Raw genomic sequence first — 26,716 nt, 5'->3', positions numbered from 1 at the left:
TGTTCCCTGAGACCCGGGGCTCTTCTTAGCGGCGCTGTCCCTCCTCAGCCTACCAGCGGCGGCGGCTGCACAGGAAGCGGCGCGATCCCTTTCGGAGGCCCAGCTTGAGCTGAGCGGCGGCCGCGGAGGGGCCAGCCCAGTGCGTTGGCGGCGCCGGTGGCGTCCGCGTCGGTTTCCATGGAGGCGGCAGCGGCGGTTGCCGCGGTAGCGGCGGCGGCGTCGGCGGACACGGGCTCCGAGATGGTCCGCGGGCAGGCGTGCGACGTGGGCCGCCCTACAGTAAGCTCTGGTACATCGTGGAAGGCTCCTGGGGCATGATGTCGTGATTGTCCGCACCCTGTGTGCCGGCCGCGCACCCCCGCGCATCTTCCCATCCGACCTAGGCGTTGGCAGCCGCGGCCTTGGCCTAGGACCCTTGACGCTGATTCCAGGGCCGACCCGACTCCCGCCAAGCTGCCCCGTCTTCTGAGCGCCAGGAGTCTGGGGCAGGGCCTGGCTGCTCTTGCTGGGGCTTTGCTCTGGCTGCTTCCCACGGCGGCCCTCCCTCAGCGCCGGGAGTCGGGGAGGGGAACAGGGCGTGGAGGCCACGCCCCGGTGGGGCCCTTCGTGACCCCCAGGATGGGAACTTGAGCCCCCGGCCCAGGGTGAACCCCTTGCGGCCTTCCCTTGACCACCCCCAGTGAAGCCGCCAATTCCTTCAAGTGTTGAAGCCGGTTGCGGCCATGGGGTAGAATGCCTTTGCAGTGGCTTATGTGCAAAAACCCAGGATCATTGTCTTGTTTCGGCCCCTCGCCTGTGTTTTCCGCAGATGGCTTAGCTTCAGCACCTTCTGTGGTGCCAGTGTTGCTCTCCTGAGTAAGCTTTCTTAAAAGCATGCAGTGGTAGCAGTGTTGGTGTGGAATGTTTCAAACCTGAAGTTTCCAAATGGATTCTGCTATGGTAGTGTTCGCGTTTCAGGAATGGTAAGTCAGCATCGCTGTCTTGATTTCTTCAAGTGTCATTTGGTTTATGATCTAAGTTGATGCTCCCCCTGCCACCGCCCCACTTTGAGCCCGACTGAGATTTCCTACTAGCAGATAGGCATCTAGATGTCTTAGCGCAATGACTGTGGGCTTTTCCTTCTAAGGCTTTAGCGCTCAGTGTGTATGCAGCCCAGATGGTGTTGTTGCAGAACCAAGAGCAGGCACCCAGGGCTGGCTTCAGATCCCTCAGAAGCGTCCGTGGAATCGGGGTGACGGCGTTGTTATTGATTTTTTTTTTTTAAGTAAAACCAAGCACCTTTTGTCTTTTGTGCTGACGGAGACTTGTGGACTTGTAGGCTCCCTTCCAACTCTGCCTTCATGGGAGTGTGTCTTTTGTGTGGAATGAAGGAAGCAAACCATTTGCGAACACTGCATGTCAGATACTGTGCTTGGTAAGTTATCTCATGTTACCTAAACAGACATCTGCAGAGAGGGAAGGGCAGAGACAGCTGTCTTTCAGAGGAGAAGCTGTCTCAAGGTGAAGCCAGTACTTATAGTCGCCCAAATAGTCTGACTTGACATTGGAGTCTGAGATCCTCTTTTGGTTGCCAGAGCCCTTTTGATTGCTCCCTGTTTTCCTTATTAGTGTTGGCAATAATTTTGGAATTTTATCTTATTTTTCCTTTACAAGCGTATTGATTTCAGAAACGTATTCCAATTTCAACGTTCAAAATTTAAGAAATGCATAGAGGGAATGTTTTACCAAGTAGGCTAGCTAGGTACAGAAACTAGTTAAAATTCGTCCAAAAACAAAAAACAAAAAAAAAAGGTCTTGAATATTTCCATGCACTTCAGGAACAGGGTGCTGTGAACGAATGAATGACCCTGAGAACCACTCCAAGTGAAACAAGTCAAACGTTGATGACACTTTCAAGTGGCTGTCATCAATATGCAAACATACAGAGACAGAAAGAGGATTAGTGGTTGTTGAGGCATAGATGTGGAGACAAGGCATTAATAACGAAGGGATATATGTTATCTTCTGGAGGTAAGGAAATCTTTGTAAAATTATTGTGGCAATGATGAGAAAGTCTATGAATATGCTGAACGCCCCCCCTCAATATTGTACACTTGAAATGGGGGACTAATAGGCTATTTCAATGTCTTAATAAATATTTCCTTGTAAAATTTGCTGAAGCAATTATGGGAGATTGTTTAACATTGTGTCATGTCTGAGTGCTGGATGTAGTGTTCGTATTGCCCTTGTCTATTTCTGTATACATTTGCAAAAGTCCTATTGAAGTTGCTGGTTCTATCAGAAGCCCATATTCAGGGAAAAGAGAAGTGAAAGTGTTCCTTGGGGTGTGATCTGCATGGCCTGGCTGGTTCTGAGGAAACCAGTCTGGGCCCAGTGGACTACAGTGTTGTTTGGATGATTTGCACTAAGGAGGCTGTCCTCTTTAGCCTGAGGGAACATGGAAGAACCAGCCTTTGATCAGTTTCTTGCCAAAAGACTGCAACTTGTGCAGCTGATAACAGCCACTAAGCCCTCTATGTACACGGAGTTTGCCATCCTTCCTTGAGGGCCCTGGGAGATGGTCTTGTTCATTAGCCAATTCACCTTGAAACTTCTGAAAGCAGTGAACTCACAGGACTAATACGTCCCACCAGGGAAATTAGGGTCCAGGTTCTATGTGTCCATCATCACACCTCCCCCCCCTTTTTTTTTTTGCCATTGCCTGCCATGTGTGTCACCCAAGGCAGAGACACAGTGCAGTGACAGCCACCAGGGTTGGCAGATGCTCTGTCGGAGCCTGGACAGTGTGTGGATTCTTCTGGTGCAGGCCCAGCTGGACAGGGAGGTGGCAGAGCTGAAAACGTGCCCTAAAGTCTCCTTCGCAAAGCGTCAAGAAGGGCTGGGAGCCCTTGGGTGCTGCTCAGGTGGACAGGAGGAGGCAAAGCAGTGGAGGAGTTCCGGAGGGGCTGACTTACAGATCGTGTGAGAGGTGAAGAGAGGGCCCTGGCGTGAGGTCCATATTCCGCAAGTTCTTTGCAGGGCCAAGTGGAGGGTCATACCACCTGCATAAGCCCTAGGCCACAGCTTTCCATGCTGGTGGTGTACAGGCCTTCCTCAAGGAGTCTCTGCTGTCCTGACCCTGCCTGGGTCCCAGGGAAGGAATCAGAAGTCAGAGCCTGGAAGAGGTGCACTGTGCTGGGGGGAAGCAGGGATGAGAGCCATGCCATGTCCACAAAGGATCAGAGCATGTGAGGTGGGGTGAGGAGGAAAGGCTGGAGAGGTGGGCCAGCACACACTGTGATGAAGTCTAGGCAGATTGGGAGGGGGCCAGGGGAGTTCTGGGACACAGCAGTGGTCTGCTTCCCTGCTGGGCTCCTTTCCCCCACTGATGGCTCATCACAAACTTATGAGCGGGTCAGTTCCCCTGCTCTGACACCCTGGGGTCTCGGCCAGCCCCCAAGGAGGGTGACTGAGGTATCCACGCCCCTCAGCCTGGTTCCCAGCTTCTACCCAGTCCTGGGGAAACACAGACATCTCAGCCCATGCTGTCCTTGCTGGGCAAGCTGTTCTTGTGAAAACTGCTCATGTTTGTTAGGAGGAGTTCTCAGGCGGGAAGACAAATCAGGGCGGATACCACTTCCCACACGACTCTTGGCCCTGAGAGTGCAGCCCCGCCCCCTGGCCGAAGGAGCCACTCCCCGTGCACGAAGCCCGGCCCCGCCCAGGTGTCCTCCTCGGCCACGCCCCCAGCTCGGCGACGGCCCACCCCTTGATCAGGCAGGAGGCAGGCAGGCAGGCAGGAGGCAGGAGGCAGGAGACAGTTGTTCCCAGCGGCCCAGGGCTCTTCTTAGCCGCATTGTCCCTCCTCCCGCCTGCCAGCGGCGGCGGCTGCACAGGCAGCGGCGTGGTCAGTTTCGGAGGCGCAGCTTGAGCTGAGCAGTGGTCATGGAGGGGCCGGCCCAGTGCGTTGGCAGCGCCAACGTCCGCGTCGGTTTCCATGGAGGCGGCAGCGGCGGTTGCCGCGGTGGCGGCGGCGGCGGCGGCTGCGGCAGCGAATGGGGCGCGGCGGCGGTGGCGGCGGACACGGGCTCCGAGATGGTCCGCGGGCAGGCGTGCGACGTGGGCCGCCCTACAGTAAGCTCTGGTACATCGGGGAAGGCTCCTGGGGCATGGTGTCGTGATTGTCCGCACCCCGTGTGCCGGCCGCGCACCCCCGCGCAGCTTCCCATCCGACCTAGGCCTTGGCAGCCGCGGCCTTGGCCTAGGACCCTCGACCCTGATTCCAGCGCTGACCCCGACCCCCGCCAAGACGCCCCGTCTTCTGAGCGCCAGGAGTCTGGGGCAGGGCCTGGCCGCTCTTGCTGGGGCTTTACATCCGCAGCTTCCCACGGCGGCCCTCCCTTAGCGCCGGGAGTCGGGGAGGGGCACAGGGCGTGGAGGCCATTCCCCGGTGGGGCCCTTCTTGACCCCCAGGACGGGAACTTGAGCCCCCGCCCCCGGGGGAACTCCTCGCGGCTTTCCCTTGACCACCCCCAGTGAAGCCGCCAATACCTTCAGGTGTTGAAGCCGGTTGCAGCCATGGTCCAGAATGCGTTTGCAGTGGTGTGTGTGCACAAACCCAGGATCATTTTCTTGTTTCGTGCCCTCGCCTGTGTTTTCCGCAGACGGCTTAGCTTCAGCACTTTCCGCGGTGCCAGTGGTGATCTCCTGAGTAAGCTTTCTTAAAAGCATGCAGTGGCAGCAGTGTTGGTGTGGAATGTTTCAAACCTGAAGTTCCCAAATGGATTCTGCTATAGTAGCGTTCGCGTTTCAGGAATGATAAGTCAGCATCGCTGTCTTGATTTCTTCAAGTATCATTTGGTTTTACATCTCAGTTGACGCTCGCCTCGCCACCGCCCCACTTTGAGCCCGACTGAGATTTCCTACTAGCAGATAGGCATCTAGATGTCTTAGCACAATGACTGTGGGCTTTTCCTTCTAAGGCTTTAGTGCTCAGTGTGTATGCAGCCCAGATGGAGTTCTTGGAGAAGCAAGTGCAGGCTCCCGGCCCGGCTTGAGATCCCTCAGGAGCATCCTTGGAATGGTGGTGATGTTTTTTTTATTGATTTGTTTTTTTAAGTAGAACCAAGCACCTGTCGTCTTTTGTGCTGACGGAGACTTGTGTACTTGGAGACTCCTTTCCACCTCAGCCTTCATGGGAGTGTGTCTCTTTTGTTGAATGAAGGAAGCAAACCATTTGTGAACACTGCATGTCAGAGACTGCGCTTGGTACCTTATCTCATGTTACCTGAACTGCCACCTGTAGAGAGGCAAGGGCCAGTGATAGCTGTCTTTCAGTCGAGAAGCTGTTTGGAGGTGAAGCCAGTACTTACGGTCGCCCAAATAGGAGACTTGAGATTGGAACTTGAGATCCTCTTTCGGTTGCTGTAGCCCTTTTGATTGCTCCCTGTTTTCCTTAGTGTTGGCAATAATTGTGGAATTTTATCGTATTTTACCCTTACAAGCAAATTGATTTCAGAAACGTATTCAAATTTGAATGTTCAAAATTTTAGGAATGCATAGTGGTAATGTTTTACCATGTTTGCTAGATAAGTACGAAGAGAATATATAATGTGTAAGAAAATTTTTTTGAATATTTCCTTCCAGTTTATGTAACCTTTTGTTAATATATATCCGGACTTGAAAACCATTCTAAGTGAAAGAAGACAAAGATTGATGATCACATATTCTATGAATCCATTGAATTGGAAGTCAAGTATATTCAAATCTCAATTTCATAGACATGAAATCCATCCCAGTTCACAGGTTAGTGGCTGTCCGTTTTCTCTCAGTCCTATTTTTGCGTGCAACATATTCTTTATATGAATATGACCTTCATATTGGTCATATTGCTTAATATGCCATGCATTCATTCTTTATGTATGGCATGTAAGAATGTATCAGAAACTATTTATCCCTTCTTATAATAATAGACATTTGGGTTAGTACATTTTTCATTAGTATGAATTCACATTTTGAACATTTATACATGCATCTTTTTTGTAATAATCTGTTGTTTCAACATGTGTGAAGAATATTTGCTAGCAGTGATATTGGGTCATTGTGTCTTAAATACAGCTTAACTGCCTTTTGAGTATTTCCTTTTTTATTACCTTGGTTTCTCTTTGGTTTTTGTGAGTCCATTGTGTGCTTTTGGCCTATGGTCATACTGATTCTCGAATACATTAACCCATTTCTCTCTCTGTTGTCTTTAAACAGAGAATTATATAATCTCAAACACATCCTGAAAAGAATGGAAACAAATCTCTATATCCTGGCTTCCCTCTCCCATCCTTAATGATTTTGATGCTGTGTTTTACAACTTTATATTTATTCTTTTGCCAATTCTTGCCGTTTTTGCCTTTCCAAGGATGGTTTTCTCATTTCTACATCATCCTGCTTCTTTTCTCATCAGGGTCTAAAATTCTCAATCTTTCTTGCAGGGTAAGTTTCTTATTGCAAGATTCTTTCCATGTTTGCGTGTCTGTGAAACTTTTGATCTCTCCAGTTATTCTAAAGGATTGTCTTGTGGCATAAGTTATGCTAGATTGCACGTTCTTCTCATTCAGGGAGTTGTCTCTCTCTGTGAACTCCCTTCTTGGCCTGCAACGTTTGTGTTGAGAAACCTGCTGAAAGCCTGATGGAGGTTCTCTTGTGATTGACTAGTTTTAATTTTGGTGCACTTAGAATCATTTCTTTATCATGAAATTAGGTCCTTTTCATGACAACATGTCTTGATGTGGGTCTCTTTGTATGTATCTTGTTTGGATCCCACTGTGTTTCCCGTACTGGGAAAGCTGATTCTTTGTTCAGTTTGGGAAACGTTAGTCTGATTCCTTCAGTTCCTTTTTCCAAATCCTTTTCTCTTTTCCATGTGGGGCCTCTTTGATTCATAGAATGGCATACTTCTTATTATCTCAGGTTTGAAATACATGGCTCCCATTGGTTTTCACTTGCTTCTCTATGTGATGTTCAGATTGTGTGATTTCCCTTATCCTGTCTTTGTTTTTTTAGCCTTTTTTTATTGATTCATAATCATTTTATAATATCCTGTCAAATTCGAGTGTAGAGCATAATTTTTCAGTTATACGTGAACATGCATATATTCATTGTCCCATTTGTTTTGTCTGTGAGCTACCATAAGACCTTGTATATATTTCCCTGTGCTATACAGTATATAATCTTGTTTATCTATTCTACAATTTTGAAATCCCAGTCTATGTTTTCCCACCCCCCACCCCCTTGGGAACCACAAGTTTATATTGTATGTCTGTGAGTGTATTTCTATTTTGTGTTTATGATTTGTTTGTTTGTTTGTTTGTTTGTTTAGATTCCACATATGAGAGATCTCCTATGGTATTTTTATTTCTCTTTCTGGCTTACTTCACTTAGAATGACATTCTACAGGAGCATCCATGTTGCTGGAAATGGCATTATGTTGTCGGTTTTTAATGCTGAGTAGTATTCCATTGTATAAATATACCAGTTCTTCTTCCAGTCATCTATTGATGGACATTTAGGCTGTTTCCATGTCTTGGCTATTGTAAGTAATGCTGCTATGAACATTGGGGTGCAGGTGTCTTCCTGAATTAGGTATACTTCTGGATATATGCCCAGGAGCGGGGTTCCTGGGTCATATGGTAAGTCTATTCCTAGTCTTTAGAGGACTCTCCATACTGTTTTCCACAGTGGCTGCACCAAACTGCATTCCCACAACCAGTGTAGGAGGGTTCACTTTTCTCCACAGCCTCTCCAGCATTTGTCATTTGTGGACGTTTTTGAATGATGGCCATTCTGCCTGATGTGAGGTGATACCTGATTGTAATTTTGATTCACATTTCTCTGATAATTAGTGATATTGAGCATTTTTTAATGATCATTGATCATTTGTATGTCTTCCTCGGATAATCGCTTGTTTAGGTCTATTGCCCAGTTTTGGATTGGGTTGCTTGTTTTTTTTCTTATTAATTCATATGAGTTGCTTCTATATTCTGGAGATCAAGCCTTTGTCAGTTTTATTTGCAAAAATTTTCTACCATTCTGTAGGTTGTCGTTTTGTTTTCCTTATGATTTCCTTTGCTGTGCAGAAGCTTGTAAGTTTCATTACGTCCCATTTGTTTATTCTTGCTTTTATTTCTGTTGCTTGAGTAGAGTGCCGTAAGAGCAGTTTTGAGATGTATGTCAGATAATGTTTTGCCTATATTTTCTTCTAGGAGTTTTACTGTGTCTTGTGTTATGTTTAAGTCTTTGATCCATTTTGAGATTGTTTTTGTGTATAGTGTGAGGGATTGTTTTAGCTTCATTGATTTACAGGCTGCTGTCGAGTATTCCCAACACCATTTGCTGAAGAGACTGTCTATATTCCATTGTATATTCTTGCCTCCTTTGTCGAAGGTTAGTTGACCAAAAGTTTGTGGGTTCATTTCTGAGCTCTTTATTCTTTTCCATTGGTCCATATGTCTGATTTTGTACCAATACCATGCTGTTTTGATGCCTGTAACTGTATAGGATTGTCTGAAGTCTGGGAGGGTTATTCCTCCATCCTCTTACTTTTTCTTAAGTAATACTTTGGACATTCTAGGTCTTCTGTGGTTCCATATAAATTTGATTATGATTTGTTCAACTTCTATGAAATATGTCCTAGGTTATTTGATAGGGATTGCGTTAAATCTGTAGATTGCCTTGGGCAGTGTGACTATTTTATAAAAATGGAAAGACATCCCATGCTCCTGTATTGGAAGAATCAATATTTTAAAATAGTCTTCTTTAATTTCCTTAATCTGTGTTTTATAGTTCTCCATGTGTAAGTCTTTCACCTCCTTGGTTAGTTTTATTACTAGGTGTTTTATTACTTTGGGTGCTATTTTAAAGGGGATTGTTTATTTACTTTCTTTTCCTTTTGGTTCATCATTAGTGTAAAGAAATGTAACTAATTTTTGTACATTAATCTTGTAATCTGCTACCTTGCTGAATTCTTCAGTTATTTCTAGTAGTTTTTTTGTGGACTTTTTGATTTTTCTATTTATATTATCATGTCATCTGCATATAGTGACACTTTTACCTCTTCTTTTCTAATTTCGATCCCTTTTATTTCTCTCTTGTGCCTGATTGCTGTGGCTAGGATTCCAAGACTATGTTGAATAGGAGTGGTGATAGTGGGCATCCTTGTCTTGTCCCAGATTTTAGAGGGAATTTTTTGAGGTTTTTACTGTTGAGTTCTATGCTGGCTGTCAGTTTGTCATATATAGCTTTTATAATGTTGAGATATATTCCCCCTATACCCCCTTTGCTGAGAGTTTTTATCATAAATGTGTATTGAATTTTATCAAATGCTTTTTCTGCATGTTTTGAGATGACCATGTGGTTTTTGTCCTTTCTCTTGTTGATGTGATGTATTACATTGATTGATTTGTGTATGTTGAACCACCCTTTGGTGTTTGAATTAGAGAGGTGGCAACTTGTGTTGGGTAACAATAGGGAATTGTTAGAGCAAGAAGCTGTCTTCAGGTATTTTCCATCCCTTCTCCACTCTTACCTGTGACTTCCTACTACTTACTCATCAAATCTAAGTCATGCTGGCTGGGCTCTAATGTATATGAGTTCATTTCTCTTTCTTCCTGATAAGATTAGTCCCTGCCATGTGATCTCTCTCTCTGATCAGTTGCACATTCAGACATGCTCACAAGCAGGCCTCTGATGATGTGTTAATAGAGATATGGGCTTCCTGGTCCATAGTTTCAGGTCCTTCAGGACAAAGACCAAATTACAGTGTTTAGCATGGTTCTGAGAATGATACAAGCACTCGAGCATCTCAAAGAATGCATCTTTCTTTGTCAAGACTCTTATTTGCAAACTTAATTTAATTCATATGTGCGACTAATATATAATTCAGTTGTTCTATGAAAAATAATATCCATAAAATGAAAGAACAGTAACATAATTAGAACTAGCTTTTTGAAAGAGAACACAGTAATTTATTTCTTCTGGATTGTAGAATGAACAAGGGTAATATCAAGTCATGCTAATTAGGGTAAAACTTTAATTCTTATTCAGTCCCATGCAAGGAGTACCATGACTGACCCTCAGTAATGCTTCCTGGGAGTCAGCTATGCATTGCTAATGACTTGCTGATAACGATTTTCTCATTTTATGCAGCTTCCTCCAGCTCTGCACCACAATTTGAAAAGAAGGATTATAGAGAGATTCAAGAAAATCTTCTTCAGCCAGCAGAGTAACCCTTGCAACTTGAAATCTGAAATTAAAAAGGTATGGTGCTCTACGTACAGGAATTCTTCTTTGGCTACCAAACAGAAACACATCATAGGAATTAATTTGTCTGCCTCCTGAGCTTGCGTCCTCTACTTAAGCTCTGCCCACGGTGAATGGGCATTGTCCATGGTTGTCTTAGTCCATTTGGGCTGCTGTAGTAAAAGACCGTGAGATGATATATGTAGAAACAGCAGAAATTTATTGCTCACGGTTCTGGAAACCAAAAGCCCAAGTTCAGGGTGCCAGCATGGTCGGGTCTGGTGTGGACCCACTTCCGGGCTTCAGACTACTGACTTCTTGCTGTCCTTACATGGTAGAAGAGGCAAGGGAGATCTCCCAGACCTCCTTTTATGGGTAATTTTAAAAATAGGAACACTTATATAAGGACTTTATCCTTCTAGCCCAATTTACCTCCCAAAGGGCCCACTGCCCAAAACCATCACCTCAGGGTTTATGTTTCAACATACAACTTTGGGGAGGACACAAAGATTCAGACTGTAGCATCTCTTAAGATAGTAAATCAAGGCTATGCCTTTGCCTCTAATTTTCTCACCTTCATTTCTGAAGCCATCAGTCTCAGAAGAGTAATAGAAATTTATATCAATATTATTGTATGTTTCCCTAAAAAATGTTATTAAATATATCTAAGTGTGTATATATATATATACATTTAATATATAATATATGTAATTTAATATCTCATACACACACACACACAATTATTAGACAGTTCTAGTCCAATCTTTATTAGGATATTCTTCAACAAATCACTGAGTTGAGCTTTGCAAATTGGAACAAGTCAGCTAACATCTGAGGCCATGGTTTTTCTCACCTATGAGGGTGGAATGAAACATTTATAAAGTTCTTTCCATAATCGACTTTCTGCAGTCTCCTAGACTGTGGGTGCTGGTACATATTTCTATTCTTAAATAAGGAAACTGACTCACCAGCAGGTTAAACCAACCAGGTAGAAGGAAAATTGCTTATCTCTGGTTAGCACAACTTGGTGACAGAAGTCCCTTTGTCCTGTTTGACATCTGTAGGGACATAGGATCATCTTTGCTTTCAACCTGGCTGAGAGCCAGATTCAGTTAGACGCTGAAGGATGCTCTGCCCCCTTGATACTTTAAGCCGTGGTGATTTATGGCGTTATGAAACACTACGATCATGGAGGCAGGCCTTGCCTCCAGTGAGCTAAAGAAATCTTCTGCTTGTCATATTAACTAGCTCTTCCACTAAAACCTTGTTTCCTCATCAAGAATTAATCGCCCCTTTCTCTATGCATTTTCACTCTTACTGTTGTTTTAAGTAGCTCATCATTCAAACAGACTTGCATTATTACAGTTTCTCCAAAGGCAGTGAGTGTGTCTCATTCATCTTTGATTCCCCAGGGTCATACCCAGTGCCTGGTAGGTGCCTGATGGTTAATATAGTTGAGTATCAAATAGATTCTAGGTTGGTGCACCTGCACGCTGTCTAACATGGCCTATGCTGGTTCTATTCTTCATTGGAATGTAAGTATTGATACATTTATACACTTCTCCATAAGTAGAAAGAAGCAACTTTGTCCCTAGTCTGAAACCTAAATGAGGCCTTTGTGACCTGTTTTTCCCCCTTTGTGATGTAATCTTTAGTCAACAGTGGGATTTGTTCAGAAATGGCTTTTTCATACACTGTGCCATCACAGAGTAGAGGCCCATTAGCCTTTGACTGCCACAGCCGTCCCACACCATGGCTGTGGAGCAGTGGTGACAATACACGAATTGCACTCAGTTCCCACCTCCCCCTCTGAAGCTCCCCCTGAAATCCAGGGACTCTGTGCCTGCAGTCTGAAGGTGTTTTCATGGGATGACTGTGCCTTACTTATGAACCGCCTGAGACCCGGGGTATACAGGTGAGCCAAAACATGGACGAGCCCTTTTCCGAAAAATGAAGCTCTTTATTTTTTGACTCACCTGAGGTATCTTCAGTCCAGCCTGCTCAACCTTGGCTAGAATTGCAGGAGAAATAAAGCATCTGAGTAACTGGATATGTGTCTCTGAGGACCAGGATTTTCAGCAAGGGAGAGAAAAGCAGCAGAGACAAAATAGAAGGTATTAATCCAAATTAGAATTAGAAAGATCAATATGAATGGGTATGAATTCATGATAAATCTTATCTTTTAAAAAATACTCATATTTCCAAAAATTTCACTAATATAGTTTAGAAAGTAAGCAAGCAGCAGTGTGCTCCGTCTGCACCCATGGCTTTGGAAATAGAGCCATTGGCAGCTCTAGAGCTGAAACTGAACAAGACTAGGCTGGAATATCTTAACATAACAGATTGCAGGGCAGGGATGCTGTCCAGGGCTCCCGAGGGTGTGTCAGAGGACTCAGGAGCTCACTGCTCTCTGTTGTATAATTAGAGCATTGAAGAGAATCATAACCACAGTGGATCAAAGGCACCAACTAATGTTTAAATCCAAGGCTTCATGGTAGTGGAAAAAAAAAAGAAAATCACTTACTGTTTACCTTTGAAAGACAGTGAGTGACCAACAACTTATTTCAAATTTGTTTAGAGAAGGAAATAATCAAACGTTTATTCTGTCTTTCCCTTATGAATTCTGTCTCAGGGTAACTAAATTGATGAAAGGAAATTCTCTCATTACAGAACTCATTCAGCTAATAAGTACTTAAAGTGTAAAAATACTGTCATTTTGCAGCCCCTTAAAAGAAGTGATGGGTCTAGACATGACCCTTCTTGGCTGCTGACATCAATAAAGAGAGACAGCCGGGCATCCCATGATTCCTCATGGGGGTGCATAGCACCATCTGTGAAGTTTACTGTAAAGTAAATGCTTGAACCTGCATCTTATCAGCCACTATGATTTAAGTATTAGAAAATAGTGCGTGTAAATACTGACATTTGTGTTAACAAATTGGCCTCAAAAACCTAATGAAACCTAATAGTAAGGAGCTGTAGTTTAGAAGAAATGAAATAAAAAGTAATACTTTGTGACTTAACATGTTATATAATTCAGTGAGAGAGGACAAGGGAAACCTAAAAGAAAAAAGATCAGAGGCCTGGCGAGTGAAGTGTGATGAGAAAAGTGCTGAAACTTTTCTCACTTCTGACACCTAATCTCATTCATTTTGGCTTAATTTCCTTCTGAGTCCCTCAGTTGATTAGTTTCGAAGTTGTTTATGTAGCTGTCCCACAGCAAAGATAAACTTATTTTATGATATGAAAAGAAGATACAGTTTGGAGAATTTAATGAGTATTACGTTTGTAATTCCTCTCTGTTTTCTTCTATTTAGTTTTTTGCCCAGAAAGTAACAGTGTTCTCAGTTGGCCAATAAGGTGGTAAAATTGTTCAATATTTGCTCGACATCAGTGTGTTTGGTGGGAAGGTTGGTGACAGTGATTTTTTTTTCTCTTTAATAGTGACCTGTTCAGTTCAAAAGCACACACAACCATTTGCCCTTTGCAACTGTAGGTGCTTGTTCAGAGCAGAAGAGCCCTTTTATATCAGTTCAGAAGGAGGATCGTACACGTTCTTCCAAGCAGAACATAATGCTGAAGATGGGAGGTGCCCCTCAGCTCAATATTCACGAGCCAAGGGAGGGCCCCACGGTGCTGGTCTGGGACTGCTGACCCACATTGTGGCCTCAGCTGGCCAGAGAGGCCACTGCTTAGAAAGCTTCTGTTGTATCACCCAGATTTCCACCTGGCGGGTGAATATTTACTTGCCATCTGGTATGTCCAGGCTTGAAGTCACCATCTTCCTCCTTTCTTTGCATCAAATATCACTGGCAGCATTTGTTTTCCTTCTGCTTGTTCTTCAAAGCATGCGGTCACCTCCAGCTGTTCCACTTTACCTCTTGCATCTCCTACCTCATTAACACCTGGTGGTCTTCGTCGTGCAGGTGGTTTTCCTTGGCGTTTGATATGATAGCCCTGGTCCTGCCACTTAGGAGCAAATTACTTTACATCCCAGATGCCTCATGTGTAGTGGGCAGAATGCCTACCTTACAGGGTAGTTGTAAGGACCAAATAGAACATCAAATGTATCTAGAATGCAGTAAGCACCAACTAGCGGCCGTATGTGCTCCTGTTATTAAGTAAGAATATTTGATCTTCAGTAGCCATTCCTTCCTACTGGTTACCACCTAGTCTGAGGTCTTGGCACCCTTCTCTTGCTGATTTCCTTTTAAAAAAAAAAACTTTTATTGTGGTATGGTTCCTATACAGTAAACTACACATATTTCAGATGTACACTTTGATGAATTTTGATAGATGTCTACACCCATGAAACTACTGCCACACTCAAGATAGCTAAAATTTCCAGCACTCTCCAAGAGGTGCAATTTTCAAAATCCCAATTTATCCCTTCCCACTCCCTTTAAGCCCTGGTAACTCTAAGTTTGTTCTCTATGTCTGTGAGTCTGTTTCTGTTTTGTAGATAAGTTCACTCATGTAATTTTTTTTTTTTAGATTCTACATATAAGTGATATCATGCCGCATTTTCTTTTCTCTTTCTGGCTTCACTTAGAATGACATTCTCCAGGTCAATCTATGTTGCTGCAAATGGCATTATTTTTCTTTTTTATGGCTGAATAGTATTCTGTTGTATAAATATACCACAGCTTCTTTATCTAGTCATCTTTCGATGGACATTGGTGTTGTTTCCATGTCTTGGCTGTTGTAAATAGTGGTGCTTAGAAAATCGGGGTGCATGTGTCTTTTTGAATTCTGTTTTCCTCCAGATATATGCCCAGGAGTGAGATTAATGCATTATATGGTAGGTCTATTCCTAGTCTTTTGAGGAATCTCCATACTGTTTTCCACAGTGGCTGCACCAAACCGCATTCCCACCAGCAGTGAAGGAGCATTCCCTTTTCTCCACACCCTCTCCAGCATTTGTCATTTGTGAACTATTGAACGATGGCTATTCTGACCGGTGTGAGGTGATACTTCATCGTAGTTTTGATTTGCATTTCTCTAACAATTGTTGATGCTGAGCCTCTTTTCATGTGCTTGTCGGCCATCTGGATGTCTTCTCCAGTCGGTTTTGCCAGACGTTGGCAGTGTTCTTAATCACTTGCTTCCAGTTTCCTGCCTCCCCATCTGACACCGGGTCCAGCTGCCTTGGCCTCCGCTCTCTGCAGGTGCCTCCTCATGATCTGTCTGCATTCACACCAAACCCCCAGCCCCATTCAGACTCTTACATATATATTGCATCCAGAGTGATCCTTTTAAAACAGAATGTGGTCATCTCTCTCTCTCTTGTCTCTCTCTCTCTCTATCTCACACACACACATGCACACACACATACACACACACACACACACACACACACACACACACTGTTCATGGGTCTGAGTATAAAATGCCAAAATTCTCACCACAATGTTCATGTCCTGATTGGTCCCAGCCTTACCCCTCTCCCCACCCTCACTTTGTACCACTCTCACCCTTTGCTGTCTCCTCACGGGACACAGGGCCCACCTACCATGCTGCTTCCTCCCCAGCCTGCACGTACTCTTTCCTCTGCCCGTGATGTTCTGCCCACTCCATCCTTTACTCACTCTTGCTCATTATTCTGTCTCTCAGCAGAAGCATTATTTCAGGAAAGCCTTCCCTGTCTCAGTTAGGTCTATCTGTGACCTCCTAGAACCACCGGCCTGGCCTTCAGTGCATTCAGCTCAGTTGCAATTTTACATATATCCAGGCGGGTATTTCACAGACACATTTTTCTCTAATTAGGCAGTCAGTTCCAAGAATATGGTTTTTGGCCACCATTGGTTGTTTTCGTTGCTTGCAGGTGTGCATGGAACACAAGAGTTGGTTTAAAAAACACTCCCTGAATGAATGAACAGCACTTGCCTTCCTCTCTTCAGCCTAAATCCCCATGCCTCCAGAACATTGGGTTAATGTCCTAGCCCTGTATCACTCTGTCCCTAATGTGCAATGCCCAGCCTCTGCCCTCAAAGTCCTCCCACCTGGAATGTCTACTTGGCTTCCTTGTGTCCACCCAAATCCAGCCTTTGGGGTTCAGATCCAGTGTCCCCTCTTCTAAAAACCATGTTGGTAAAGGGGGTGAGAAAGGATAAATTGGGAGTTGGAAATTTGCCCCTCTCAGGGAGGGATGGAAATGTTAGGTGGTGATGATTTCCTCGGTGTATCCATCTATCAAAATTCATCAAATTGTACATCTGAAATATGTGTAGTTTACTGTACAGAAATTATACCACAATAAAGTTATTTTAAAAAATAATTTTTAAACAGACAGAGAATACAGACTTGTGGTTACCAGGGGCCTGGAGTGTGGGAAGGGATAGAATGGGATTTCAAAATTGTAGAATAGATAAACAAGATTACACTGTATAGCACAGGGAAATATACACAAAATGTTATGATAACTCACAGAGAAAAAAATGTGACAATGAGTATGTATATGTCCATGAATGACTGAAAAATTGTGCTGAACACTGGAATTTGACACAACCTTGTAAAATGATTATAAATCAATAAAAAATGTTAAAAAATAATTTATAAAAGCCACGTTGGTCTTCATAGCTTTAGCATCCTTCTTTGTGCAAGTTTAGGTCTTAGCACCTCATTTCAAGCTTCCTTATTTAATGAACAGAGGATATGAATCCAAGGTAACTACTGTGGCATAGTCTAAATTGTTCCTTTTGCTTCTGGTTTGTTAACATGAATCGACATTTTTAAAGCATATTGTATTACACAGGCACAAAACTTGGCCAGCCTAAGTGCTGGTTAAAATGAAAGCTGAAAGGAAGTTGAAAATTTCATTAAAAAATTCAACTTTACAGAGGGGAATTAAATGATTGGAACTTTAAAAAATTCTGGCTTTTAGTGAACTACTCTTTCGTTTGCAGTGTTGAGAATTAATGTGTGGAGATTAAAAATAATTAATGGTGATTGAGAAAGATGTATTAAAAAAACTTTTTTGCCTTGGCCGGACAAGAAGGCATTTTCAAAGCAGATACATGGAAAAGTATAGATTTGCTGTATACATAATGTTCTGTTGAATAATTGGAGTTTATTCCTCCCACGCCTGATAAAAATAACATTTTGGCATTCCAGACCCCATGCCATTATTTTTCTATCCATTTTAATTTTCTTCTCATAAGACTGTAAACTGTAGGATGTGTGTGTGTGTGACTCACCTGATCAGGGAGCTTGCTTTTACTGTAATTTGTCTGCCTCTAATTTATAAGTCCTTTTTTTCTGGATGGTGGGGAGGTTGGTTGGGGGAGGTAGTTTGGTTTATTTACTTACTTATTCCTAGAGGAGGTACAGGGGCTTGAACCCAGGACCTCATGCATGCTAAGCATGTGCTCTACCACTTGAGCTACACCCTCCCCTCTTATAAGTGCTTTTGAAGGGAAGAAGATGGGTCTTTATCTGTGTCAGAGGGATTGAGAGCCGAAGAGCCCCAGTCCCTCTTGTGGAGACACGCACGGAGGTCTCATGTCACTTGACTCTGAATGTGAAATAAGACGCGGTTTTACTTTTTCTGTTTCAGTTATCTCAGGGATCTCCAGAACCAATTGAGCATCAGATTACCATTTATTGCATCATTCATCAAGTGAACACAGCCTGTCCTCAAATAACTCAACAGGTAATGGTCTTCAACACAGGAATCTGGCTTTCATGAAGAAACAGATTTTTTGGTATTTTTCTTTCTCTTTCTGGCTTACTTCACTTAGAATGACATTCTCTAGGGACATTCATGTTGCTGCAAATGGCATTATGTTTTTTTATGGCTGAGTAGTATTCCATTGTATATAACACAGGGAAGTATATTCAAGAGCTTGTAGTAGCTTATGGTGAAAAACAATGTGAAAATGAATATATGTATATTCATTTATGACTGAAGAATTGTGCTGTACACCAGAAACCGACACAACATTGTAAACTGACTATAACTCAATTAAAAAAAAGAAAAAAGAAACAGATCTTTGGATCAACAGCTACCCTCAAAAGATTATCTTCATCTTAAAATAAAAATAGATCTTATATTTATTATCTATGATGGTAGTTGAGAGGGACGTGCAGTAGGAATCTGGCCATTCCCTGAGATTTACTTTATTCACTTGGGACAGCTTCCTTGATCATTAATTAATACCAGAAGCAAAGAAAATCCATGTGGTTAAATTGTATTTCTTTTTATTTCTTTTTATCTGATGCTGGGGAATCAAATGCCCAAAAGCATCCAGGGAGATAAAAAGCAGAAAGGAAGAGTTTGAATAGGACAGAAAATTTGAAACTTACCTGAAGAATCACATCAAACATAGTTAATTTTTTTTTTCTTTTTGGAAAAACTTCACATAGGGAGGCAATGTAACTTAGGGATTAAAGGTGCATACTCTGTGAACCTAGAAGCCTAAGTTCAAATCTCAGCTCAGTCACTTAGTAGCTGACCTTGAGCAAACTGTTTGACCTCACTGAACCCCAGTTTTATTGCCTGTAATATGAGGATAAAAATGTTATGTGCATCTTAGGGTTATTGCAAAGATCAGTGTAAATACATAACAAATGCTTAGCCAGTATGCTTATGGGCTGAGCATAGTGTAACTCTCCTTGTGACGTGTGACTGTCAGAAGAGATCTTCAGGCTACTCTGAGGCTGTAGAATTCTGCATAATTTTTGAATCCCTGTAAACTACAGTTATGTCCCTCAGTGGGGCAGAAACAGAAGTGAACCTTTTAGGGTTAAATGAAAACCTGCCATTCCCTCAGCCAAGAACATCACTCATTGCTGGTGTGCTTTTGTTGTTGCCTAATTTAGGCAAATCATTTCATGTAATAATTATCAGACTTTCCCTAAGACTTGGATTCCTGGGATAAGGCTAACCTGGGCAGGCAGAATTTCATTTAAAATAGCCCCTGAGAAATGTATGAGATCCAGATAAACTGTTGTCTAAAGTCATTTGCTTTCATTTATTTTTTAATTGAAGTATCATTGATTTGCAATATTGTGTTAGTTTCAGGTGTACAGCAAAGTGATTCTGAATATATATTATATATTCCTTTTCAGATTCTTTTCCTTTTATAGGTTTACAAGGCATTGACTATAGTTCCCGATGTTGTACAGTAAATCCTTGTTGTTTATTTTATATACAGTAGTGTGTATCTGTCAATCCCATACTCCTAATTTATCCCTCCCCCCAGCCTTTCCCCTTTGGTAACCATAAGTGTGTTTTCTGTGTCTATGAGTCTGTTTTTGTTTTGTAAATATTTGCATAATTTTTTAGATTCCACATATAAGTGGTATCATACAACATTCGTCTTTTTCTGAGTGACTTCACTTAATATAATGTGGCATATATACACAATGGAATACTACTCAGCCATAAAAATTTTTAAATAATGCCATTTGTAGCATCATGGATGGACCTAGAGATTGTCATAATAAGTGAAGTAAGTCAGAGATGGAAAGACAAATATCACATGACATCACTTGTATGTGGAATCTAAAAAGAAAACGAGACAGCTGAACTTATTTACAAAACAAGAACAGACTCAGAATGGAAAAAGTCACTTGCTTTTAAAAGTATCTCCCAGGGCAGGTCAGTCAGTCACAGGCCAGACTTCTGACAGCAGCAGCTCCGATGAGGGAAGAGCTCTGGTTGAAATCTCTCAGTGGTCAGAGAGGGACTTGACAAGCTTTCCCAGAAACTGGACACACCACCCCAGAGCAGACTGAGTGTGTCCCTCATCACAGCAGGCTGGGCAAAAGGGAAGACAGCAGAACCATGAAGCACTTTGGGCTTTAAGCCAGGCTTAAAAAACATGCTGCCAGGATTCACATCCTCACGCCTGCCCTCAGCCTTCAACCCGTTCTCTTCTCTCTCCTGAGTGTCAGGGGAGCTCCTGGCCTCCACGTGTTGATTGATTTGAGTGGAATATGGTCAACACTGCTTTGGGTGGCACCGGAGTAGGTTAAGCGCTGGCATATGATACTCAGACTAAACAGGAAAAGAAATCTTGTCCTCTAGCTTTAAATGTATTATATTTCCCTCCTGGCAGCCAATGGAAGGGGTCAGATCTTTGTTGTCGTTCACTGGCTGGTACTTCCTCCACTAAGAATTTATCCTTGCTAGTACATTTCCACTCTTTTTGTCTTGTGGATGAGGGAGAGTTTCTTAATCTTTTCTTTGCCTTTCAGGTAGTTTGTGTTTAGAGTCACTCCTTTCCTGTTCATAAGACACACACACACCCATACACACCCACACACACCCCAACTTAATTGGCCAGTTTATCTGACGCCTTTAAATCTTGAGTATTATTTTTTGATGGCCGCCCCAAATGCAGAAAGCTATTAAAGGAAGAGAAACAATGCATCTGAGTATTCAAAGCCAAGACGATTTGGAATGTGTTTCTAAGTACTCGTCTTCATCATTAAGAAACTGACCTGTCTCGCTGCCCGCTTGTAATTGCCAATAAAATGCAACTGAGAAAACATGAACCAAGTGCCAGACTTGCAATAGTTTCTCTGTTTCAGGTCTGCCTACCAGCTTTGCTCTGGAGGAGGGCATCACTTATGAACAGATGCAGGTGAGGTTTCTGCAGCGCCTCTGAGTGATTCCAGTTTGTTGCTTTTAATTCAATACTAACCTGATTTTTTTTTTCGATTTTAGACTGTGATTGAAGAAGTCCTAGAGGAAAGTGGGTATTACAATTTTACTTCTAACAGGTGAGATCCAGGGTTTGCTTTCAAATATTAAAGTTCAGTTTAGAACTTAGAATTCATCCCCCCCAACCGTAAGTGAAAATAGGCAGCCAGTGCTGGGCAGGGGACAGACGGACAGAATCCCCAGGACGAATAGTTCCAACAACTGCTGGGACTTTCCTAAGAACCCACTTCTGGCCAGCTTGCCACAGGCGAGCTGGCTCTTACACTCGACCCTGTGTGTCCCCACCGCCAGAAGCTGCCACCCAGGAAGCCCAGAAGACCCTGAACACTGAGAGAGTGCAGCCCCATGTTGGGCGTCAAAATCTGCTACCAAACTCAGGTCCAGCAGCTTGCTTCTCACAAATCAATACTGAAGAGTGACAAATGTTGGTAGAAAGGACAGTTGCCTTTTGTTCGAATGCTGGCAGTCTGGGGAGATTGTGGACTTAGTGTCTACATAAAACAACTCCAAAGAGTCACTCGATCATGAATGTTTTCAAGGGAAAAAGGAAGTGACCTCAGTTAAATCATTGAGATGGGGGTCAGTCATTTCTCTCCCCTCCCCCCCCCAATATGCAGGCTTGTTGACCTCTTGTGATTTTTCTTTAGATGCTGTCTTGTTCACATAGTTTGTTCATAAGATGACAGAAGGGGAAGCTAGGAAAGAGATCTGGTCATCTGTTCATCACTTAGTCTCCATTTCTACTTCTTTGATCTAGGAAGCAACCAACATGTTAGACAAGATATTGTGTGATCAAAAGATTTGAAAGGTGCTCTAGGGCTGGGGTTGAGCAGGGCATGGGGGTGCCTGATTTAAGGTTAGTGACCAGACAAAGGGACCTCCTGCAGAGAGCTCTTTCCTGCCAAAAGCTGCTTTTCCATTAGTTTATTTGAGAGGCAATCCCAGAAAACTCTGGTAGGTATTGAAGAACTCAATGAAGATTTCATTTTCAAGCAAATTACCATTGTGGCAATTGAACCACAGTTGAACTTGATCCCACTGGGAATCTGGGCGCTCCAGGGCTGAGGGAGCTGGGATGTTGATCTCTGATTCCCATCAGCCCTTGTTGGAGGCCTTTTTCCCCAGGGGACATTAGTTTCCTGGCATTTCTGGCCTGTAAGAGTGGACAAAGCAGATTCTAGAGGCCAGAGAAATCCTCAGGAAAAGGAATGCAGATGCTGGCGGTTGGAAGTCAGGCCAGCATATTTTGAAGGGGTTTGAATGAGGGGATATGGGCACTGCCAGTGTCTACTATAATGAATTGTCTCTGGACTTTGTCGAGGAGCCCACTGGTAACTGAATCATCAGATCGACCGTGAGCCACCACTTACACATCCTGTATGGCTAAAGTTGCTTTAGGAGGCACGGTCCTGTGGGGTTTGTTCTCCCAAAGTGGCCTTTTCTGCCTGGAGATGCAGCCTTTCTGTCCAGCTGATGAAGCTATCTGGTGACCACTGTTTAAATTATTCTCAAAGTCTTTCCCAGAGAAAGTGGTCTTAAAAACAACCTGTTACAGGTCATTCTATGGAAATTAGATGCTTTTTTTGGACAGTGTCTTTGACGTTAGTTCAGTGTCCAGCCATTTTTCCCTTCTGTTTCAACAAGTTATTCTTATGAATCACACATAAGATTATTCAGCTGCTTGCTCTTTTGGCTTGACAGTGTATTTCCAAAATTCTACCTTTGTATGTTTAGTTCTGCTGTGATTTGTAACTTCAGAGAAATGAAGGCATATTGTTAATAGAAATCAGCCTCTCCATCATCACTCTGCTCCCACCGTCCTGGAGGGATTTGGATCGTTCATTTTCTACTCTTGATCTGAATACATCCAGCCTTCCATGGATGGTGTGAGTGTCTCTGTTCTTGAGTTTGGCAACTTCTTATTTCAAGTGCCCTTGCTTGTGGTGGGGCAAAAATCATACTTACCTTTGTTACATCTGCATTTTCTCAGAGACTCAGGATCATGGGCTATGAGTTCAAATTTTTGCAGAAAATCAACTAAGTAACAGTGTAAGGAACTTGGGGAGGCTCTTACAAGAGGTCTTATTTTTCCCTTTATAGAAATAATAATTTCAGTCTAACTTTCAAATGTATGGTTATCCTTTTCAATTCTATTATTATTGAGTTTTTAAAAAATCAAATACTACTTCTACTTTCCAAGACATATTCCTGTATTAAAAGACATTGCAGGTTTTCTTATTATGGTAAATACACAATAAGATGCTTAATAATGAAGGTGAAATTATTCAGTTATTTTCAGAATTGTGAATACAATATGACAACATGATTTAACTGATCAAGATAAAGCATTATATATGATGGTTATGACATGAAGTTTTCTTAAAGTGCTCCAAGTTAAAATGAATAATGCATTTAAACAGCCACATGGCCGTGACATTCTTCAGTTTCTAATAGCAATGATAGAATATATCACTGGGAGAGTTTTCGTGGTTTACTAGTAAAAATAACCCATGGTAGTGCTTAAAGCCATTACTTGTTTACTGGTGTCCCCAATTAATTTCCAAGAAGTAAATCAGGCTCTACATAGACACCTACGACCTCAGAAGCTGAAAACACACAGAATTCCATATATGAATCAGATCAGCTGAGACAGTCACGATTTTTCCATAGTCAAAGTATAGATGATGCTAAACATCACAGGACATACAGAGGTATTTAGAGTTAGTACTTAGAATCAGTAGAGTGTATTTTCCCAAATCGGTTTTGTAAATAGCCAATATCCTCAAAGATGTTAATAGGTGCTCCCTGAAAAATAAAGTTCCATGACCAAATATATTTGGGAAACTCTGAGTGTATGTTTTTCCATTTTTGGAGAATGTTAACAGGTATTAATATATTAAAGACTTTGAAGTGCACTGTAGGAAATTAGTCTGCTGACTTTGTTCACCCCAGTGATTCTTCATCCTTTACTTGGAACACAAACTGAGAATACCTGCCCGAGAAATATGGTTAGAAATAGGAAGCATTGTTTTAGCTCCTCCACCAGTATTTATCCAGATCTGCTACTGTTCCCATCATCCTCTTAATCATCATTGTCATCATTGCAAAATATTATTCCATGATCTTGGTTCATTACCATGGCCAGAGAATTACGTGCTAAGTCCTGTATAACTCAAGTTTACAATTTAAGACTGTCTCTTCAAACTTAGACACGTGTGTACAAAGCATCCAGACAACAGCTACAGCTTTAAGCCAAGATATGGTGCATTTTCAGCTTAGATCATGGAGTTTATGTTTAGTTAGAGACAGAGAGATGCGATTCTCAAACAGAGTCTCAGGACTCTAGCTATTAGCTGTCTTTGGGGAAGTTACCGAGAAATGTTTAAATAATGGGTAAGATGGCTTGGGCAGTCAGGAGGGAGAATGTCTCAGGCACAAAATGCTGCATTAGTTAAAGAAAATGGTAGCAGAAACAGAAACAGCTGTGAGGGACCCTAGCCAGAATGAGGACTTTAGGAAGAGGGGGTAGTACATAGTTGAGCTGAAGACAGCTGTGTAAGAAAATGAAACAAGGTTCAACAAGCTGGCCCAGCCCCAGGTGGGCCCTACTCATGATCATTTGCAGCCTTGTCTGATTGATTACTTCTTACACACATTAAAAGTTCGCTTCCTTACCAGAATGTTACATCCTGGTGTGCCTGAAATTGATCAGTGTTGTTTGTGAGAGTAAAAGCATTTTGTAAGAGAAGAGATGACCAGCCTACCATCCTTGTATACTTAGGGGTAAGCATTAACATTTTATTTTGTGACAATGAAATAAGTGTTGAGATTTTTAAAAAACTACATTGAATCAGCTTGCATTGCTTTTTCTTCCAGTTAACTGTTGAACATGTGAAATAGGCTTTTAAGATACAGGCTACTTTGGAGAGGTGATTTTTCCACTCTAAAAGGTTATTAGTTCCCACTGAGTTTGTAGTTTGAGAAAGACAGTGTTAGCAGTGGACTTCAGCAAAAGGCAGCTTTCTGACAATCTCCCCATTCTGTCCTGTTCAGAATCACATTTTGATTCCATGTGATTTGTTTACTTATATACCTGAGCTACTGCTTTTGAAATTGAATGTGTGAACTGAAATATTTGAGGCTGTAGCTAACTCTTTCCACTTCTGGCTCTTCCAGGTATCACTCCTATCCCTGGGGCACCAAGAATCACCCAGCCAAGTGATGAAAATGCTGCATTTTAAAATGGACGTGGTTTCCGCAGTCAAGTTCAAGTTCTGGACTTGAGGCACTGTTGCAAGATGCCCAGGGGTGGGGAGCTGCTAGAGGAGTGTGGAAGAGAGAAGACCAGCCTGCCTCGGTGCCAGCAGGGCCGCTTCCTGGAGGTTCATCCCGGGGGTGCGTTAGATGCAGGATGACGGAGCTGTCAGCGTGCTCCTGGGAGAAGATGCTGCAGAATTCACCTGTGAGAAGGAAACCCACTCCTCGCCGAACTGTTCTCCAAGTTCAAACCAAAACAAAAAAAAACTTGTCCTATTTTTCAATGGAATATTTTATATTTTTAGAATTGCTGAAACTATTTATGTAAAGGCATCTAGCCTTCCACATATAAAAAATAGTTTTAGATAAAATTATAGGACCCAGAAGAGTGAATATATTGGGTGATTCACTGAGCCCTCAATTTTTCTGCTCTTAAAAGGAATTCAGACTATATGATTGATTTTGTAGTTTTTTGTTTGCTTTAATGAAAGGATTGGTTTTCTCTCAACCACTCGGGTGCTAGTGGTCTTGAGCCCTAAGACAGCGTAGACAGTATTTGCAACCTTGCACAGCCTCTGAGAATAATTGTAGGATTTAATTTGGACCGATAGAAGATACTGACCTATAGTATATTTATACGTACATACATATGTAAGGGGAGGAGGGAGGTTTCCATTAGGCTAATGCTTTGCTGCTAATCAAACTCATAGTGTTTTTAGAGCACTTTCAAGAGTCATAGTCTATGAAAGAGATGCGACATTCTTTATTCTGAGTCCCTTGTAACTAACATTGCCTACTTTGGTTTTAAGTTTTTATTGTTTAAGAACTTGAAATGAAAATAAGTTATATAATAAAAATATAAATTTCTTCTTTATTCATTGAGACGTCTCTAGAAAAGAGAACTCAGGATGCCAAAACAGTGCCCATTCCTGTGTAGGGACAATTTATGATGAAAATTCTCTAGATTCTTGTTGGGCTAAAATCTAATTGGCTTCTTATAACTGGTGTAATATCAAGAAATTATTGTGAAATCAGACTGTACTTATAGCTACTTAACATTTTAATTCTATGTAAGTCACCTGAAAGCTGAAATTATTTATGCTTTTTATTTACTTCTCACTAAATTCTATATTTACATTGATGTATGATGATCAAGTAGTATTATTTTAGTATTATCAAATAGAATTTAGTTCACTATATTTACAGTGCTTGAAACACATCATTTTGTACAGGATGGAAAAGTCTCAGTGTGAATTCATAGTATTTTTACAGTGAGTATGTTTAATACCTAAATTATATATCCAAATTCCCTTGGACTAATGCCTTTGAAAACTGCCAATGAATCCTTGTCTTTAAGCCAAATTAATTATTACAAATACACTGTAATTTAAAGCAACAGATGAGAATATAGCAATGAAAATTTCAGTTTGGGCCTTCAACCAAATTCATTCGTGTAAAATTTACATGTGAAATCATAAGGCTGCGATGCTGTTGATTTCAGCCAGGAAAAATTTGGTTTCTATT

The 26,716-nt window shown here is 42.3% G+C and overlaps 1 protein-coding gene across 7 annotated transcripts; it reads left to right on the top strand.

The window, feature by feature from the left end:
* On the top strand, positions 1-26,612 carry LOC116656625 (serine/threonine-protein kinase Nek10-like). Of its 7 annotated transcripts, none has more exons than XM_032458035.1 (6): positions 3,787-4,113; positions 10,174-10,284; positions 17,822-17,917; positions 20,803-20,855; positions 20,939-20,970; positions 25,112-26,612. In XM_032458035.1, exons 1-5 carry the CDS (start codon positions 3,925-3,927, stop codon positions 20,943-20,945), a joined length of 456 nt encoding a protein of 151 aa, XP_032313926.1. In that variant the 5' UTR covers positions 3,787-3,924; the 3' UTR covers positions 20,946-20,970; positions 25,112-26,612. The 7 variants fall into 7 exon arrangements, with proteins under 7 accessions (XP_032313928.1, XP_032313926.1, XP_032313925.1 ...); XM_032458034.1 differs by having other exon boundaries at positions 20,939-20,994; XM_032458036.1 differs by lacking the exon at positions 25,112-26,612 and adding an exon at positions 22,670-24,604.
* The last annotated feature ends 104 nt before the right edge of the window (positions 26,613-26,716 follow it).

The sequence above is a fragment of the Camelus ferus genome, chromosome 17 (assembly GCF_009834535.1).
Source record: "Camelus ferus isolate YT-003-E chromosome 17, BCGSAC_Cfer_1.0, whole genome shotgun sequence".
In the NCBI taxonomy this organism is placed as follows: Eukaryota; Metazoa; Chordata; class Mammalia; order Artiodactyla; family Camelidae; genus Camelus; species Camelus ferus.
This window is presented reverse-complemented; position numbering and strand designations above follow the sequence as displayed.